At 44.3% G+C, this 21,611-nt stretch overlaps 1 protein-coding gene across 1 annotated transcript in view; it reads left to right on the forward strand.

Annotated features, from left to right (window-relative positions):
- The window catches only part of LOC143997703 (cytochrome P450 2C20-like), a 157,734-nt gene that overhangs the window by 125,142 nt on the left and 10,981 nt on the right, over positions 1–21,611 (forward strand). The window contains exon 8 of the mRNA XM_077493483.1: positions 5,024–5,211. Coding sequence (XP_077349609.1) covers positions 5,024–5,211 — 188 coding nt within the window. The remainder of the gene's footprint in view (positions 1–5,023; positions 5,212–21,611) is intronic.

Here is a 21,611-nt window from a genome sequence, read left to right on the forward strand (position 1 = left end):
TACAAACTGATGCAGGGTTTTGTCCCTTAACTAGAAAAAACATTGAGTACTTAGGTCACTAGGACTCCTGGACGTTGGGCCACAGGGTCGAAGGTAAAAACAGTCCTGCATGAGAGAGTCCGTCTCAGTTCCGGGAGGGGGATCCAACGTGTGGAAGGGGAAACAAGGGACCAACTGGGGAGGCTTCTGAGCAAGGGTGTGGAATGTCCGTGATAGTCATCGGAGTTCCTTAAGCAGGGGTAAACGGTAGTTTAGTCAGCAGCCACAGAGAATAACTATCAGTGTAGATGAGGGGATGCATTAGAAAGTAAAGGACTGGGGACATATGAAAGTGGGGAGTAGCAGCAGACAGTCCCCAGGAAAGGGAGAGAAATACTTCTCTGCACATTGCCGGTTGCAGTCTGTCCTCCCCCCCCAACGATCGCACTCACTTAGCGGGTATCCAGCCATGCTGTCGCAGCCTCTGGAGTGTCGAAGAATCGAGTGTTATCTCCATCAGTAATACGTAGCCTGCTGGGGTACAAAAGGCCGTAGCGAAGTCCCCTCTCTTTGAGCCGGCGTCTCACATCAGTAAAGGATTCATGTTTTTGTTGTACTTCCTGAGAGAAGTCTGGGAAAAAAAGCAGTCTGGTATTCTCATATTTAATGTCAGGCATGGCACGAGCCGCTGCCAAGATGTGGTCCCGATTGCAGAAATTGAGTAGCCGCAACAGGAAAGGGCGTGGAGGTGCCCCAGGTCTCGGAGGGATCGGCGGGACCCTGTGGGCTCGTTCAACAACAAAGGTGTGTGACACCTCCCCCAGGTTAAATAGGGTGGCCCTCAGCTCTCTCGGGCAGTCCAAGTATACGGATATTGTTCCGCCGGAGGCGGTTTTCAGTGTCTATTGCACGCTCCTGGAGCGCTTTCACCTGGAGCTGCAAGGCCTTGACCTCCCTGGAATCCGATCGGACTGCATCCTCCACCGTGGAGACCCTGTCCTCCACTTCCGCGACCGGTGAACATAATTTTTCCATATCTTGACGTATAAGACTGGCATCTTTGGACAAGAAGTCAATCTTTGCTGTCAGAGTTTCTTTGCAGGATGTTATGGCTGCTAGGATCTCTGTTCCAGTGGGAGCCACCACTTCCCCGGAGTCCACGGCCGCCCGCGGACCGGACGCCATCCTGACTGTGGACCGTCCCGGCAGGTGAGGCAGCCGCTGGCGGAGTGGCGCGAGTGGCCCAGATCTTTATACATCCTGAATGCCCCCAGTGTTTTTCAACCTCATTTGCCATGTAATTGCCCAAATGCCCACCCCATTATTTTATTGAGGCCCTGTTGTAAAGTTTCTAAATCTTGCTCTATAGTTATTTCCCTACTTAGCTTTGTGTCATCAGCAAACACTGAAATTAAGCTATTTATACTAGCCTCTATATCGTTAATGGAAAAAATAAAACAGAATTGCTGTCAGGATAGAGCCTTGGGGCACCACACGTACCACTCCAGACAAATGTAAGTTTTCACTATTTATCACCACCCTTTGAATACGTTCCTGTAACCAGTTTTCTATCCATGTACAAACCATATGGTCTATGCCTGCAGACCTACAGACTTTTGAAAAATCCAGATATACCGCATCCACCGGTCTTCCCTTATCTAGACGGCAGCTCGCTTCCTCGTAGAATGTTAACAGATTGGTTTGGCATGAATGACCCTTCATAAACTCATGCTGATTACTACTAATGATAGTGTTTTCATCATCAAATTCCAGGATATAGTTTCTTATTATAGCCTCCAATAGTTTACATATATCAATGTTAAGCCCCATACACACGAGCAGACTTTGTACAAACTTTCCTGTGGACATTTGTACAAAGGGCATTGGCCGTAAGTTTGTATTGCATACACACGATCTGCCTTTTTAGGCAACAAACACGAACGTAGTGATGTTTCAACGTACTGACGACACTTCAAAAGAGGACGTTCAATCACTCCAGCGCCACCTTTGGTCAACTTCTGTATTGTTGTCTGATCTTTTGCATTGGTTCTGAGCATGCGTGTTTGTACTTTGTACAAAAGTCTGATGGTTTTCTGTACACACCATCAGACTTTGCACCATCGGACTTTTGTTGTCAAAAAGTTTATCCGTTCGGACAACCAAAGTCCGATGAAAACCGAAAACGCTTGTCCGATGGAGTGTACACGCGGTCGGATGTTGCTCTGATACAACTAATTTGCATGTTTGTTGTCAAAAATCCGATCGTGTGTACGGGCCTTTAGACTTACTGGTCTGTAGTTCCCAGGTATATGTTTCGGCTCTTTTCTGAATATTGGTACCAAGTTGGCCCTTCACCAATCAGCTGGTACCATTCCTGTCAGTATGTTGTCTATAAATATTAGGAATAGTGGTTTGGCTATAACTTGACTGAGTTATTTGAGGATTCTCGAGTGTAATCCATCTGGTTCCGGTGATTTATTTGTGTTGAGCTTTTCTAGTCTTTTCTGAACCCTGGCTTCTGTTAGCCACAAGGATACATCCTGTGACATATTACTATCAATACAGCTGTGGCTATTATACCCCTCTTTTTCCTGTGTAAAAACTGAGGAGAAGAAAGCATTTAGTACAGTTGCCTTCTCCTTGTCATTTGTAACCAAGTTCTTGTCATCATCCTTTGTGGCTAATGTGCTCTGACCTCACTTTTTTTATTGTTGATATTTTTAAAAAATTGTGGTTCCGTGGTCTATTTTAGCTACCCTGATTGCATTCTTAAACTTCTTATTGTATTCCTTGTAGTGTTGGAATGCTGACAATGACCCCTCGGCCTTCTATTTCTTAAAGGCCATTTTTTTCTCTTTAATATGTCTTCTTACATTAAAGTTTAGCCACCCAGGTTTAACCTATGCTCTTTTATGTGGCCAGGAGTTGGCTAATACTGCCTGCATTGTCAGGAGGCACTGTGCAGCGTCGCTGCTGTGGTGCTGTTTTCTTCTAGCTGAACTCTGTGTTGTCATATCCTGAATATAGCATGGCAGGGTTTCATGAGGAAAGCATTGCATCTTGGGACGTGTAGTCAATGGAGTCAAGATTTGCATTCAGATAGACTGGTTTGAACTACAAATACCAGCCGGCTGGAGAGAAAGAACAGGGTGCTGGGAGAGGTGATATAAAGGCCTGTGTGCAAGCGGGATCTCTCTTTTGGGATCCCAGTCTGGAAGCTGCTAGCAATTGACTCTGTGTTGGTATGTGCTGTGGCCAAGTCGCAGTCTGTGCTGCAGAGAGGAGAGTCACTGCATGCGGGTGCAGGAGCATCTGTTGCCAGCCACCTCTGTCCAGCAAGTGGTGACCTGGAGGTCCATCTTCCCGGGTCCACACCAGATTCAGCCTGGCTGAAGCACAGTATGTCACCGGACCACTGTACCCTTTGAGCAGGGCTCCAACAAGGCTTATCACTGAGGCCCACGTCCCTTCCATTACCAAGAGTGGTTGGGACTGGTGAGTGGGCACTTGCCCATTCTTCTACCACAGAGACTTTGGTCCTTCTCTTGTAACCCTTGAATTTTTTAGGATGCTTCATCTTCCTCTAACTTTGTCATTGGTACTAACATGTACCATGACAGCTGGGTCCTCCCCAGTTCCACCCAATAATCTGTCCATCCGATTCGGGATGTGCCAAACCTGAGAGCCTGGTAAACAATATACCGTTCAGCAATCAGTCTTTGTGACAGATTGCCCTATCTGTCCTTCTAATAATTGAATTCCCTACCACCAGAATCTGCTTAACCTTGCCTGTATCCTTGCCCCCTCTTACTAGAGCAGTCATTCACCTGGCAGCTGGGAGAGGGCGGCTGCTCCGGTAATGCCATCCCTTAGCCGATGTCCCCAACATCATGCAACTTGGCATATTTGTTGGGGTATACCAACTCAGGACTAGCCTCTCTAAGGCTCTTCCCTCTACCCCTCCTGTCACCCAGCTACCTACCTCTAGCTCCTGTAACTCCATATCCCCACCCCCTCTATACTGGCCCCCACCAGCACCTGGTGGATAATGTCCAAGCTCCTTTCCAGGTTGCCGATGCTTCTCACCACTGCCACCTGATTCTCTAGATCCAGGATCTGGGCTTCCAGAGAAACTACTAGCTCACATCTTGCACAGCAGTATAAGAACACATGAAGCAAGATGTGCACTGGGGCACATCCCCAATCCTGTTGGACATCTTACCTGCTACTCTAATAGGATAATCCTTTTCTTCCTCTTTGCTCCTGTCTCACTGATCCCTAGGCCCACGCTACTCCAAATTGCCTTGGTACTTCAAGTTACTCCAATTTACCCCAGTACTTAACGTTACACCAAACTGCTCCAAGTAACTTTGAACTACTCGAATTTATTTCAAGTTACTCCGAGTCACTATAAACAACTCCTAGTACTCCATTACTCCAAATTACTCTCAGTACTCCAAGCTGCTCACTGTTACTCCCAATATTGCCAGTACTCCAGCTATTTCCAGTTATTCCCGATACCTGAGTTACTCCCGTGACCCCGAGTTACTCAGTTACTCCCGATACCCCAGAGTTATTCACAGATATTCTCGATACCCGAGATACAGTTCCTCCCAATACCCCAAGTTACTCACAGTTTCTCCTGATACCCTGAGTTACTCACAAATACTCTGAGTTACTCCCAGTTATCCCAAATACTTTGAGTATCTCTTTAGCATAGCAAAATCCTGAGACTGTCTCCAGCCAACAACTGCACAATGCTGCAGAAGATGACTAGTTGTTTGATGGCTGCATGGAGTCAAAGGATTGAGGCAACTGAATAGGGTGAGTGGTTCTTACCCTACCTATAATCATTCCATAATCCCCCAACATTACAATACTGTGCTCCCTTGCTCTTTTCAGACTCCACCTAGTAGTGATGAGCACTGGCCAACAAACTCCATGCTGGAAGCACATATTCACAATGTACATTTCCAAAAAGTCTATCAATTCCCTTTAACATAGAAGTTTGAGGAAATCACAGGTAACTTCCTTTATATTTCAGCAAAGGTCCAACAAGAAATTGATGAGGTGACGCAGTCATTGCATCTACCTGGGATTGAAAACCGACCACAACTGCCATACACCAACGCCGTCATCCATGAAATACAGAGAGTTCTAGATTTGGCACCAATTGCTCTTTTTCACGCCGTGACCAAAGACATCGAGTTCCGTGGATGCACCATCCCCAAGGTATATGACTATGACATATGCCAGCCCTTGTTAGTGTCAGAGTGTGCAGATAATAAGGGAAATAGAGATAAAACACCACAAAAAAAAAAAATTTAAAAAAAGGACAACCATTTACAGTATCTCACAAAAGTGAGTACACCCCTCACATTTTTGTAAATATTTTATTCTATGTTTTCATGTGACAACACTGAAGAAATTACACTTTGCTACAATGTAAAGTACAGCTTGTATAACAGTGTAAATTTCCTGTCCCCTCAAAATAACTCAACACACAGCCATTAATGTCTAAACCGCTGGCAACAAAAGTGAGTACACCCCTAAGTGAAAATGTCCAAATTGGGCCCAATTAGCCATGTAACTCGTTAGTTAAGTTAAGCCCCATACACACTATCAGTTTTTCTGCTGAGTTTTTCCTTCAGGTTTACCAAAACCATGTAGTGCAAGGGCCTGCCTGATTGCATACAAATTGAAACTCCAAAGGTTTGACCTCATATTATATGGTTTTGGTAAATCTGAAGGAAAAGCTCAGCAGAAAAACTGATAGTGTGTATGGGGCTTTAGTGTTACAAGGTCTCAGCTGTTAATGGAGAGCAGGTGTGTTAAATTTGTTATCGCTCTCACTCTCGCATACTGGTCACTGGAAGTTTCTCTACATAAAGATGGCCTAGGCTACAGGAAGATTGCCAAGACCCTGAAACTGAGCTGGAACATGGTGGCAAAGACCATTAAGCGGTTAACAGGACAAGTTTCACTCAGAACAGGCCTCGCCATGGTCGACCAAAGAAGTTGAGTGCACGTGCTCAGCATCATATCCAGAGGTTGTCTTTTGGAAATAGACATATGAGTGCTGCCAGCATTGCTGCAGAGGTTGAAGGGGTGGGGAGTCAGCCAATCAGTGCTCAGATTGGTCTGCATGGCTGTCACCCCAGAAGGAAGCCTCTTCTAAAGATGATGCACAAGAAAGCCTTCAAACAGTTTGCTGAAGACAAGCAGACTAAGGACATGGATTACTAGAACCATGTCCTGTGGATAAACTTATTTGGTTCAGATGGTGTCAAGCGTGTGTGGCGGCAGCCAGGTGTGGAGTACAAAGACAAGTGTGTCTTGCCTACAGTCAAGCATGGTGGTGGGAGTGTCATGAACTGGGGCTGCAAGAGTTATGCCAGCACTGGAGAGCTACAGTTCATTGAGGGAACCATGAATGCCTGGTATGTACTGTGACATACTGAAGCAGAGCATGATCCCCTCCCTTCATAGACTGGGCAGCAGGGCAGTATTCCAACATGATAACGACCCCAACCACACCTCCAAGATGACCACTGCCCTATTGAGACCTAAACCCTATTGAGCATCTGTGGGGCATCTTCAAAATGGAAGCTGGAGAAGTGCAAGGTCTCTAACATCCACCAGCTCTGTGATGTCATCATGGAGGAGGGGAAGAGGACTCCAGTGGCAACCTGTGAAGCTCTGGTGAACTCCATGCTCAAGAGTGTTAAGGTAGTGCTGGAAAATAATGGTGGCCACACAAAATATTGATACTTTGAGCCCAATTTGGACTTTTCACTTAGGGGTGTACTCACTTTTGTTGCCAGCGGTTTAGACATTAATGGCTGCGTGTTGAGTTATCTTAAGGGGACAGCAAATTTACACTGTAATACAAGCTGTACACTCACTACTTTACATTGTAGCAAAGTATCATTTCTTCAGTGTTGTCACTAAGGATGAGCCGAACACCCCCCTGTTCGGTTCGCACCAGAACCTGCGAACAGACCCAAACTTCGTGTGAACTTTAGAACCCTATTAAAGTCTATGGGACTCGAACGTTCAAAATCCAAAGTGCTAATTTTAAAGGCTAATATGCAAGTTACTGTCCTAAAAAGTGTTTGGGGACCTGGGTCCTGCCCCAGGGGACATGGATCAATGCAAAAAAAAGTTTTAAAAACTGAAGTTTTTTCAGGAGCAGTGATTTTAATAATGATTAAATTAAAACAATAAAAGTGTAATATTCCTTTAAATTTCGTACCTGGGGGGTGTCTATAGTATGCCTGTGAGGGGGCGCATGTTTCCTGTGCTTAGAACTGTCCCTGCACTAAGTGTCATTTTGCAAGGAAAAAAAGCCTTTTAAAATCACTTTGAATTGTCGGCTCCCGTAATACAGAGAACACTCAATGAGTGTTCTCTGTATTACGGAGCCGACAATTCATTCATTGATAAAAAAATAAAAATAAATAAAAAGCGTGGGGTTCCCCTATCCGACCCTTTATCCGAGCGCGCAACCTGGCAGGCCGCAGGAAAAGAGGGGGGATGAAAGAGCGCCCCCCCCCCCTGAACCATACCAGGCCAAATGCCCTCAACATTGGGAGGATGCTTTGGGGGTCTGTGATGTTGATGGGGACAAGGGCCTCATCCCCACAACCCTGGCCGGTGGTTGTGGGGGTCTGCGGGCGGGGGGCTTATCAGAATCTGCAAGCCCCTTTTAACAAGGGGACCCCCAGATCCTGCCCCCCCCCCGTTTGAAATGATAAGGGGTTACAAAATTACCCCTACCATTTCACAAAGAAAGTGTAAAAAATTGTTAAATAAGACAAACACACTTTTGAAAAATTATTTTACTAAAAATAAAAAAAATAAAAAAAGATTCCAGCGGTGCTAATTCACTCTTGCTATCCAGCGACGGATGATCATCTCTCCGGGGTCCATCGATGGCTGATCTGATCCAGCGACGGGTGATTTTCAGTCCAGCGCAGTCCATCCATCCATCTTCTGTCTCCACTGAGGAGACACTGCGGAGATTCCAGTGCTGACGTTTCTTATATTAGGAGGGCGGGGCCATCCATCACCTGACCCCGCGCCTTTGACGCTAATGAGGGAAGCCAGGGGTTTCCCAATGACGTATGGGTGGCCCCACCCCCCTCTGATGTAACGCAGGTTTCCGTTACATCAGTGGGGGGCGGGGTCACCCATACGTCATTGGGAAACCCCTGGCTTCCCTCACTAGCGTCAGAGGGGCGGGGTCAGGTGACAGATGGCCCGCTCTCCTAATATAAGAAACGTCAGCGCTGGGATCCCCGCAGTGTCTCCTCAGTGGAGACAGAAGATGGATGGATGGATGGACTGCGCTGGACTGAAAATCACCCGTCGCTGGATCAGATCAGCCATCGCTGGACCCCGGAGAGATGATCATCCATCCAAAACCTACTATATGTAAGTTCTCCAAAGAGAAGCACAGACTATTATTAGAATGTATATATTTTCACATAGTATAAAGTCTATATATTTCACTTTTCCCTATTTAGAAGACATAAATAAATATATATATATATATATATATATATATATATTCATTCATTAATATTTGTTCATTTATAAATATTAGATATTAGATTAAAGAAAACTTCTAATAGGAGTTCAGTTGCTATAGGAGACAGCTTATGTTACAAAGTACAGATTGCTGGCTCCAGCTTAAAGGCCCTTTTCCTGTACTGCTGTCTACCTTTCCTAAAAAAATTTGTCTAAGGAGTCTTCCGGTTTGCTAGTCATTGCTGTTTTTCACTAAGGTTGTCCTGTGCCCCATCCCCTCTCTCCCACATTTTTCCTGTTGTGAGAAATAAACTTCTCTTTATTTAAGCATAAAAGTGACTGGTGCCCATCTTTCTACCTTGTACACCACCCACCATGCCTAATAGCCTAGTAACCTGCACCCTGAGGAAGAATGTAAGCCCTCCCTGTCTCTGGGGGTCACCACCTGGCCTTTAGAAATTGGGGTGGGGGGGTGGGGCGCTAAATTAAAATTGAGTCAGTAATATATAATTCATCGTTCGGAGGTCAGTACTATGTAATGCACAGGTTAGGGGTCAAGGGTAAGTAGTATGTAACTTGGGAGGTCGGGAATAATTAATGCAGAGCACAGGCAAGTATAGTGCACAGTTCAAAGGTCAGCAGTAAGTGAACCAGAATTCAGTCAAAAAAACATTGTTTTGAAAGATTGGAGAGCCAAAGTAATGATGGTAAAATCCATGGTCTGGATTTCCATTCAATCGAAAATATATGATGTAGGCAGCACTGTGTGTCGGCCAGGGATGTGCAGCCAGGGGAGGTGGGTGAGACAGGGCCTCACCTGCCATGAACATAAAAAAAAAAAAAAAAGAGCTTCAAGGGTTGTAACTCTGCAAAATTTGGGGGGTATGTAGCCTAAATCCTACGCCACCAATGGTAAAAAGTTGGGGCTCCTAGGACCTATGATTCCAGAGTTACAAGGCTCTGTGTGCAGCCTGTCAGAAGCTTCATGCAGAGCGGCCACTTTAAAAACAAGCTGGGACACTCTGCAGCAGACTGAGAGGATAAGCTCACGGTGCCTCTCCTCACTTCTTGTCAGAGACACTGAGCTCAATGGACCGCATGGGGTCCTGGACCAATGATAAAGTACCATTGGTCCCAGCTGTCCAATAAAAATGGTGCAGTGGAGGCACAACACTCACTGCAGTGTCATAGAAGGGGGCGTGTCTAAAAGACAAATTCTCCCTTCCAGCCCGCTTAACTACAAGGAAAAAACATGTGTTTATGTGTATAAGATTTACCCACAATCCCATGTTTTTTCACACAGTTAAGAGGGAGAAACTGATTCTGTTGGAAAGGTACTCTTAGCCCTTGTACACACGGTCGGACATTCTGACAACCAAATCCGTTGGATTTTGTCCAACGGATTTTGTCCGAAACTGTTGCATACACACGGTCGGACAAAGTTGTCGGAAAATCCGATTGTACATAACGTGATGACGTTATTTCGTTACGACGGGACTACGTTCAGGCTAGTAGCCAATAGCTTTGGTCTAGGAACTTGATCTGAGCATGCGTGACACTTTGTCCGTCGGAGTAGGCTACACATGATCGGAGTATGTCCGATCGGAGCATTTTGTCTGAAAATTGTACGGACAAGTTGGAAAACTTGGTCCGTCGGATACTCCGACGGAAACAGTCCGATGGAGACCACACACACACAGTTGGATTATCCGACAAAACGGTCTGATAGGACACATTCCGTCGGAATCTCCGACCATGTGTACATGGGCTTATATTCAAGCTACCGTATTTATCGGGCATATAACATGCACTTTTTCACCCGAAAAATCGGGTGAAAATCGGGTGTGCATGTTATACGCCGATATATGAAAAAAAAAAGATTTGTACATACTCGTTATAGCGATCGCATGGCGAGTGGAATGAATGAAATACTTGTATAGCGCACAATGCGAACTGTGGCGAGCTTTGATCATCTGCTAAAAGAGGAAGGTCTTGAGTTTTTTCCTAAAAGCCAGGTGATTTTCTTCCAGGCGGATGTTGATTGGTAGAGCATTCCATAGCCGAGGCCCTTGGACAGCGAATCTCCGATCACCCTTGGATTTATACCGGGCTTTGGGCACGAGGAGGAGGTTTTTGTTGGCTGATCGAAGACTGCGGTTTGGTGTGTAATGATTTATTTTCTCCATTAGGTATTGCGGAGCTTCTCTATGCACGCATTTGTGGGTGAGGCAAAGGGTCTTGAACGTGATCCGATTTTTTACGGTTAGCCAATGTAAGCTCCCCAGTGAAGGAGAGATGGATTCCCAGGGTTTTTTTTCCTGTTATCAGCCTTGCCGCCGTGTTTTGGATCAGTTGTAATCGCGCAAGTTGATATTGTGGTAATCCTATGTAAAGCGAGTTTGCGTAGTCCAGTCGTGAATTAATGATTGTTCCAACTACCACTGCTTTGTCATTCTTTGGGATAAAAGGGATGAGTCTGCGAAGCATGTGCAGCAGATGGTGAGATCGACTGACTACAGATCCTATTTGCACATCCATTGACATTTGTGCGTCTAAAATAACCCCGAGACTCTTCGCTTTGGTCTTTGGGGAGATAGTCTGCCCAAAGACGGTTGGTGGAGACCAGGAGGTTTTGGTTGCGGGCTTATGATTTGGGTGTAAGATAAGAAGCTCTGTCTTTGATTGGTTCAGCTGGAGGGAGTTGGTGGTCATCCAGTCCTCTATTGATTTGAGGCAGTTTTCAAGTTGTTGTTGGTGATCTTTTTTTCCATTGATCCGGAAATAAAGTTGCGTGTCGTCAGCGTAAGAGTGGAAGTAGAGATCTGAGCATCTGATGATTTGAAGGAGTGGGCGAATGTAAATGTTGAAGAGAACGGGTGACAACGGAGAGCCTTGAGGGACTCCGCAGGTGACTGCCCGAGTTTCGGAGAGGAATTTTCCTAGTTTCACTGTCTGTGACCGATTTCCTAGGAAGGACGCGAACCATTGGAGATCTATGTCTTGGACTCCGGCTACTTCAGTGGACCTGATCGGAGACAGCCTGGGGGAACTCAGAGTCCCGGACAACTCAGCCTTCACATTGCAGAGCTCCGGCAGCCATCCCCCACTCAGCACACACATAGGAAACATTCTCTCTCACTAACTTTCGCGGCCGTCAGAGCGTAACCATGGTACCCCTCTGCACGGCTCGTGGGAGTTGAGCTCTGACTGAAATCAATATGGCCAAACTTGCACAGGACCCTTTTTGTGTTCCACACCAGAATCGGATCACACTCACGCGTTCCGATTCATGTCTGAACTGTCAGTTTTCAGTGCAATATGTGAGCTGAAATGGGGGGTGTCATTAAATTTGTATTGACACGCCCCGCAGGTCGCATAATGCCACGTACACACGGTCGAACTGTTTGACGTACTTAGTCCGTCATACAATCCGACGGACAATCCGTCGTACTTTCCACTGAACGGACTTGACCACACACGGATGCACAAACAGTCCGTCGAAAGCTTGCGCGATGATGTGTACAGCACGTACGACGGGACTAGAAATAGGAAGTCCAAGACACAGCAAAGCACCCTTCCGCCGTGTAAATCCTTTCTGGGCATGCGCCATTCTTAGTCTGTCGAACTAGCATACTGACGACCGTATTGTCCACTGAAACCAAAGTACGACGGACAGATTTTTGGAAAATCCGAAAATCTTAGTACTCCGACCTGCACGCTGAAAAAGTCCGCTGAAGCCCACACACGAGCGGATTGTCCGCTGAAATGTGTTTCGACGGAATAAGTACGCCATACAGTCCGCCCGTGTGTACGCGGCATAAGGCAGTGTGAACTGCTGTGCAAGTCGGGTGCGATGCGGGAACCCGCAGTGGATTCGCAGGGTTCCCGCATCGCACAAATGTGAACCGAACCTTAATCAAATACCAGTATATACTACGGTAACTGCTGAGTGACATAGAAATATCACACAGTCTCAAGCACTATTATATAAAGGATGAGTGCCGGTTAACACTTGTGCGATGCGGGAACCCTGCAAATCCACTGCGGCTCACACAGCAGTTCACACTGTCTTATGCGATCTGCAGGGCGTGTCAATACAAAGTTAATGACACCCCCATTTTCTGCTCACATATCGCACTGCGAACTGACAGAACTGACAGTTCAGACATGAATCGGATCGCATGGGTGTTCACACCCATGCGATCCAATTCTGGTGTGGACCAAAAAAAGGGTCCTGTGCGAGTTTGGTCTGAATGCGATGCAAATTCAGCCATACAATCTGTACGGCTGAAATCACATAGCTAGGGCATCGCATGTGATTTGCAGTGTGATGTGAATCACATGCGATCTCGCAAAGCAGAGTATTGTGAACCGGCACTAAGCATACCTTTCAAATACCGGTAGTTCAATTGGCAGTGTACAGGGCAGGCAGCAGTTTGTGTGCACTGGTCTTAAAGGGAGCCAGAGTGACAAGATGCCTGCAAGGAGGGGGGCAAGAATTACACTGCCTGACAGCAGGGAGGGGAGATAAGAGATGCACACTCCCTGCTCCCCCATCCCTACAAAGCAGAGTGTGTGCCTATTGGCCCCCTTGTCCATCAGGCACTGCCGGATGTCCTGAACTTGTACCCTTTTAGGTAAAAAAATTTTTAAGGCGGACAAAGTGACAAAGAGCCTGACGGTGTGTTTCTTCTTAGCCCCTCCCCCCCGCAAAGCGACATACACTGCCTGACGGGAGCAAAGAGATTGGGGGGGGGGTAGACAAAGACACAGAGGGGCTGGGGTTTTTAGCTCCTACTAGTCCACTAGGGATCTTACACCAGTATGATAACACCAGTATTACCACATTACCATACCATACTACACACAGCCAACCTGCAACACACAGATAGTACAACAGAGTACTGGTAAATTTACACACCCAATACTACCTTAGTTTTTTTATTTAAATTTAGGTAAAAAGAGTACCACTGACTCATCCCGACATTCCGACGATGCACTATCATAAGTGCCCTCAGTTAAACAACTGCATTCACTACTGTACTTACAGTATTTCACTACTACTGGTATCCCTAAGGCCGCGTACACACGCGGGGACTGTTCGCTCAACTTTGTCCGCTGAACAGTGTTTCGGCGGACAGTCCGCTCGTGTGTGGGCTTTCAGCGGACAGTTTCAGCGAACAGTCTGCTGAACAAAGTTTTTCGGAATTTCCGAAAAACTGTCCGCTGAAACTTTGTTTCAGCGAACAGTCCCCTCGTGTGTAGGCTTGTTCGTCAAACTAAGTTCCGCGCATGCTCAGAAAGGATTTACACGCCGAAAGTTGTATTGCAGTGTATAGGACGTCGTATTTTTCGTCCCGTCGTACGTGCCGTTCACATCATCGCGCACGGTTTCAGCGGACTGTTCGTTCGTCGTGTGTGGGCAAGTCCGTCCATGCTAATTTTGAGCGGACTGTCCGCTGAAACTGTTTGACGGACAAAGTTGAGCGAACAGTCCCCGCGTGTGTACGCGGCCTAATGGATTTAAAACAAAAGCGTTGAGCATATACAGCTGGTTTGAAGTTAAAGGTTGTGGAATATGCCAAGCAACATGGAAATAGGGCTGCAGCAAAGCATTTTGGAGAGCCACCGACAGAATACACAATACGAGAGTGGCGAAAAATGGAAGAAAAACTCAAGACATTAGCAAAAACAAATTTTCGCAGCGGTATTGTTAAATGGCCAACATTAGAAGAACAGGTGAAAGAATTTGTACTAAATCATAGAAAAGCTGGCATTGCTTTATCAACAGAAATGATCATCATTGAAGCAGAGAAAATCAGCAAACAGTTGCAAATACAGGATTTCAAAGGGACAACATCATGGTGCCAAAGATTTATGAAGAGGCACTTGCTTCAGATGCGAACAAGAACCAGGATTGCCCAGCGTATGCTGGATGACTATGAAGAGAAGATAATACAGTTTCATTGCATTATTATCTAACAAAAGAAAACAATTTTGAAATTGGTCAAATCGGCAACATGGACGAAGTACCCCTCACTTTTGATGTTCCTTCAAATAAAACTGTGGAAGCAAAAGGCACAACCGCAACGATCAAAACTTCAGTGCATGAAAAAAATCATTATACCGTGGTCCTTGCCTGCACCGCAGATGGAAACAAGCTGCCACCATTAGTCATTTTTAAAAGGAAAACTCTTCCAAAGGAGAAAATTCCAAGTGGCATAAATGTGTATGTTCATCCTAAAGGTTGGATGGACGAAGAAGGCATGAGGCTTTGGATTAGAAATGTGTGGGAGAAGCACGGGGGGTGCTTTGTTAAAGAAGCCATCCTTCTTAGTACTGGACTCATTTAGATCTCATCTTAGCCCTTGTACACACGGTCGGAGATTCCGACAACCAAATCCGACGGATTCTGTCGTCGGATTTTGTCCGACGGATCTTGTCCGAAACTGTTGCATACACACGGTCGGACGAAGTTGTCGGAAAATCCAATCGTTCAGAACGTGATGACGTTATTTTGTTACGACGGGACTACGTTCACGCTAGTAGCCAATAGCTTTGGTGTAGGAATTTGATCTGAGCATGCGTAGCACTTTGTCCGATCGGAATTCTCTACACATGATCGGAGTTTGTCCTATCGGACCAGTTCGTCGGAAAATATTTCCAGCAAGTTGGAAAATTTGGTCCGACAGATATTCCGACGGAAACAGTCCGATGCATACCACACACAGTCGGATTATCCGACAAAAACGGTCCGATAGGACACATTCCAACGGATTCTCCGACCGTGTGTACAAGGGCTAACAGAACCAACAAAGAAAGAATTTAAAATGTGCAAAACAGAAATTCCAGGAGGACTTACATCACAACTACAGCCATTAGATGTTTCCATTAACAAGCCCTTCAAAATCTTCATGCGTGAAGAATGGAATACATGTGTGATGAAACCCAACATGAAGTTACAAATTCTGGGCGAATGTAAAGACCTGGCATTTCAAAAGTGTGTCAATGGATAAAGACTTTGTGGGACGCAGTTAAAAAAGATATTGTTATCAAATCTTTTAAGAAATGTGGCATAAGCAATGCTTTGGATGGTAAAGAAGACGACCTCGTTTATGAAGACAGTAGCAGTCAATGCAGCAGTGTTCGGTTCGATTTTGAGGATTGCAGTGAAGATGAAGAGTTTCTTGGTTTCCCAGACAGCAGCGATTTCTGATTTTGAACTTTTGTTAAAACCTATACCGTAAAATCCAAGTTTCTTCAGTAAAACAGTTACTTTTACTTTCCTGTAAAGTTATTTCCCTTACAAGTGGTATAAATATTAATAAAAAAAAAAGTTCTGAGCTACCCTTATTTTGCTTCAAAGTTCTTTTATTTAAAATTTGTTTTTTTCCTGAAACTTCCCTCTTAAAATTAGGTGCGTGTTATATGCCGGTTTCTTGTTATATGCCGATAAATACGGTAAATCATATATTATTATGCTACATGTTATAAGAATTTATTATTTATCTATTTACTGTGAAATTACTGGTTGGAAGTCATAACTTCAAACTTCATCAATCTGTCCATTAAGCCACCTGCTTGAGTACAGTTTTTGAAAATATAGTAAATTACCTTAAAAACAATATATAATAATTATTTGCATATTACTTACTTATGGTAATTAACCCCTTGCCACCCAGGCCAGTTCTGATACTTCTCTCCTGCATGCGAAAATCATAATTTTTTTTTTTTTGCTAGAAAATTATTCAGAACCCCCAAACATTATATATATAGTTTTAGCAAACACCCTAGGGAATAAAATGGTGATCATTGCAACTTTTTATGTCACACGGTATTTGCGCAGCACATTTTTTAAACGCCTTTTTTTGGGGGAGCAAAACTGTTTGCTGTTTACTGTTTTGAATAAAAAAAAATGGAAAACCACGAATGCTATGCAAATTTTTTTTTGTATAATGTGAAAGATGTTAAGCTGAATAAATAGATACCTAACATATCACGCTTTAAAATTGTGCATGCTTGTGGAATGGTGCCAAACTTCAGTACTTATAAATCTCCATAGGTGGCGCTTAAATTTTTTTTACAGGTTACATGTTTAGAGTTACAGAGGAGGTCTAGTGCTAGAATTATTGCTCTCGCTCTAACGATCGTGGTCAATGTAATCTGTGTGTATCTGGCTCTGATACCAACCAGTGGCTCGACCAGCCACTCACCTCACTGCATGTCCCTGGTGTCGGCATTAAATGATAGCCATTCAGACAGTTTAAAACATAGGGGGTCAGTGTTGCTCAGCTAAACCAAAACATCCACTAGCTGAGCTATGACTGCTTATCATCTAAATTGATCATGACTGCACAATTCAAAAAGCCAGATGTAAAGTCAAAAAGTGCTAGAAGTCCGCTCACCCAGCCTTGATGTGATGACTTTCCTCTTTCACTGCAGCCCTTAGTAGCGGGTATGAGCAGGGCACATGGGGTCAGTACGGGATTGAAGACAGCATGGGGAGCTTCACAGAGAGAAAGATCATTCACCACTTGTTCAGATCAAGTCTCATGGAGAATGTGAATGTGCCTGAATGCTGAATGTGCCTGATCAAAGATGGATGTCCGGGTGCTTGAGGAGTCCATAGAGCATGTGCAGATGAGCAAGCTGCATAGGATGTGACATCAGAGCATCACTGACAGGGTGTCGTGCAATCCGACATGTTTCGCCCAATCAACTTGAGCTTCATCTGGGATCTCCGACCCTTCTGGAAATTCGCCCTGAACCACAGGACGCTGGGCACCATGTGTTGTGATGTGTGTGAAAACACACCCAGTTTACAATGTGTGGGGGTGCCATTAAGAATTATTGGCACCCTCACGTGTCTGCTAAAGAGCAGCGCATTCCTTGTGGGTCAGGAACACCCGCAACTTTGTGTGCATTCCCAACATGCAGAGATGTGAGCCAAGAATACACACAGCAGAATGTTTTTTTTTTTTTTTTTAACTACAGCTTTAGCAATGTACCAATTCCCCTTCTCAGGTAGCTGCCACAATAATACAAATTAAGTGTTGATATCTCTGGTATTGTAAGCAGCAGCCTTTTAGAACAATGCCAGACTAGCACTAAGGACCCGTCCTCAGCCTGCTGCCTCCTGTAGCACTGACACCCTGAACTTACCTGTTTTAGCAGCACCTCTTTCCCTCTCCTGTGACGGCTTTAACCACTTCAGCTCCGGAAGGTCTTACCCCCTTCCTGACCAGGCCATGTTTTTGCGATACGGCACTGCGTTGCTTTAAGGGTGGGTTCATACTGAGGCAGCATGACTTGCAGCGCGACTGCCTCAGGCGACCTGCATCCGACTTCAGCAATGACTTCTGTATAATAGTGACTTGTGCCGCTCCTATTAGAACGGTTCCATTGTACAGAATGGAGCACGACTTGTCAAGCGGCTAAGTCCACCGTCCACCGTCTGTTTGTTGGGGGGTCATTTTCAGTGTTGTGACTTCTCGTAAGCCATTTCACTGGATTATCGCCCCAGCTCAGTTTCTGGGACTGTGTGGTGCTCTGGGACCACCTGGGGAGAGGAAAAAAGTTTTTAAAGGACCTCCATGTAGTAAGTCTTTTCCTTGTTGAACATACACTATTGGGTAACTATATTACATGTCTGCACTGTATTGTATCTATTGTTCTTCAATTGTGTGTATATAATTTTGACATGTATACCTACAATATATATATTTTTCTTAGCAGACTGATCCTCTGAAGAAGACCCTTGGTATATGGGTTGAAACGCGTCAGCACAAACTTTCATAATGTCGACATTTTATTATTAATGCTACTATGAAACTCCTGTCTGTATATTTGGTTTCGTTCTAATTTTCCTACTGGAGCTCATTTTTTAACCATCATGTTAGGCCCTTTGGTACTACTAATAAACAACTCTTTTTTAATACAATATTGACTAATTTTTTCCCCTTGCTGCCTAAAAACCACACCTGGAGGAATCTTTCTCCCTTGTGTTTTATTTTCAGGGTGAGCAGCATTCTTCCATCTCCCGTTGTGTCTTTTTTTTTGCTATAGTCGCCTGACAAGTTGCCCCATTGTGAACCTAGTCCAACTGACAATTGCGCGGTCGTGCAACGCTGTACCCAAATAACATTTATCTCCTTTTTTTCACACAAATAGAGCTTTCTTTTGGTGGTATTTAATCACCTCTGCGATTTTTCTTTTTTGCACTATAAACAAAAATATTTTTATTACTTTCTGCTATAAAACGCATCCAATAAAAAAAATGTAAAAAATCAAATTTCTTCATCAATTTAGGCCAATATGTATTCTGCTACAAGTTTTTGGTAAAAAAACAAAAAAAAACAATAAGCGTACATTGATGGTTTGCACAAAAGGTATAGCGTCTACAAACATTAGATTTATGGACTTTTTTTTTTTTCTATTGTTTTTACTAGTGATGGCGGTGATCAGTGATTATTTTTAGCAGGACTGCGACATTATGACAGACAAATCTGACAATAAGTGACACTTTTTGGGGACCATTGACACCAATACAGTGACCAATGATCAAAAAATGTATTAAATGACACTGGCAGGGAAGAGGTTAACATCAGGGGCGATCAAAGGGTTAACTGTGTTCCCTGGGAGTGCTTTCTTACTGTGTGGGGGAAGGCTTAGCTGAAGAAAGACAGAGATCCGTGTTCCTGCTTAGCAGAAACACAAGATCTCTGTCTTTCCTGCTAGCAGAATGGCGATCTGCCTTGTTTATATAAACAGACCGCCGTTCTGCATCTCTCTGAACGATCGCCGGGTTTAAGGCAGCCATTGGGTCCGCCGGAACCACTGATTAGCTCCCGCTGTGTCTGGGAGCGGGGCTTCGGCAGTGTGCGCATACACCCCAGAGCTTAAGAAAGGAATTATGTACAGGTACATAACACAGTAACACAGACACAGCCCTGGGATCTGCTGGGCTGGCTGGGCAGGGACTCTGCTCACTGATTGGTGGGGGGTCTCCTGTTCCCGTCTGGCCCGCCCCTTACCTAGCACTTGCCTTGATTTTGATATAGAATGCTGCTGTGATCTGAGATATGGCAGGGGCAGTCAGGAGTGGCGACGCAGTCGTGGTTGCCATCATGGAAGTGATCACGGTCACTGTCTACCTGTCAGACGGTTGCGTTGACAGATTGATCGCGATCGATGGGTAATATAGTAGGTTAGAGTATCCCCGCGCTGTCGTCAAGGGCCTAAACTATTTATAAGGGTAGGTTGCAGCAAACCACCGGCAGGGGTATAAACCCTAACCCCCAGATAATATATATAAAAATCAAACAAATGGTGTTGCGCTACCTGAACTACATATAATTAAAGTGCTTATGCTTATAGTGACAGTATTATTAAGTGATAAAAGATAATGGTAGATATTGGTGCACTACCTAAAAACATATGGCTAAACTATACTACATTAAAAAAAAAAAGTGCTTTGTGCTTATATAAAAAACAATAGTGTTAAATGAGTGACCCACTCCCGGGAGCAGTGTCTCCTTCTTATTGACTAATAAATTATTCCTTTATATAAATATGTGATAATAAAAAATATAAAAAATATATAAAATTATGCACAATTATAATATGGAGAAATCCAAGGGTTGTGAAGTTATTCCAACAAATTAATCCTTGAATAATCAAGTGAAAGGGATATCCTGTCTGTTACAACTCATATGTCAAGAATATCATGTGCTTTACATAAACATGAATATCTCCAAGCAGAGTACATAGAATAATTTCCCTTATATTAAAACGTGCAACACACAATGCATGCTTGAACAAGAAAGTTATGTAAATAAAGTCTTTAGTGAAATAAAATATAATACAGTGACCAGTGATTATTTGTTCAGTGATCTCCTTAATAGGGAAGATAAAATAAAGAAGTCTATATATGAACTGAAATAAAGTGACCAGTGGCTTATTCAGTGCTTCTCAATAACAGGTGCCAGCAACTGTGTTTTGTGATTCCTGTATCTCCAGTGTCCACGGCACACCAGGTAAAGTGGCCCCTTACCTTACTGCTGTAAGGTAAACAGCAAATCAAACAAACAACAGGGTCCAGGGATTGTGCCCTAATTCCTGGTAGATAGGTATTGGTCCCCTCGGCTGGGTTTATTTCTCAGATAGTTTCCATATGGATCTTAGGTTTCAATAGCATCCATAGAGGTCTCATAGGAAAGAGAGAGGTATACTCCGATGGTGAAGTACGTTCGTAAATTTTATTATAGAAATATATTGAAAAGGTACTCACAAACATGTAGTAAAACACAGCTTTAAAAACAAACGAGCGTTCCGCTCGTGTTGTGAACGTCACTTCCGGTATCCTAGTTCCTCCAGTTCCGACGCGTATCGTCACTAGTCACGTGACTTCATCAGGGAAAGATTCCCTGATGAAGTCACGTGACTAGTGACGATACGCGTCGGAACTGGAGGAATTAGGATACCGGAAGTGACGTTCACAACACGAGCGGAACGCTCGTTCGTTTTTAAAGCTGTGTTTTACTACATGTTTGTGAGTACCTTTTCAATATATTTCTATAATAAAATTTACGAACGTACTTCACCATCGGAGTATACCTCTCTCTTTCCTATGAGACCTCTATGGATGCTATTGAAACCTAAGATCCATATGGAAACTATCTGAGAAATAAACCCAGCCGAGGGGACCAATACCTATCTACCAGGAATTAGGGCACAATCCCTGGACCCTGTTGTTTGTTTGATTTGCTGTTTACCTTACAGCAGTAAGGTAAGGGGCCACTTTACCTGGTGTGCCGTGGACATTGGAGATACAGGAATCACAAAACACAGTTGCTGGCACCTGTTATTGAGAAGCACTGAATAAGCCACTGGTCACTTTATTTCAGTTCACATATAGACTTCTTTATTTCATCTTCCCTATTAAGGAGATCACTGAACAAATAATCACTGGTCACTGTATTATATTTTCTTGATCATACATCACGGGACACAGGAGCTCCATTACATAGTGGGTTATATAGGCACCTCTGGTGATTGGACACTGGTTGACCCTAATTAAAGAGAATTCCTCCCCTATATAA

Source organism: Lithobates pipiens, unplaced genomic scaffold (genome assembly GCF_037356315.1).
Source record: "Lithobates pipiens isolate NorthernLeopardFrog02 unplaced genomic scaffold, aLitPip1_a1.2 Scaffold_19, whole genome shotgun sequence".
In the NCBI taxonomy this organism is placed as follows: Eukaryota; Metazoa; Chordata; class Amphibia; order Anura; family Ranidae; genus Lithobates; species Lithobates pipiens.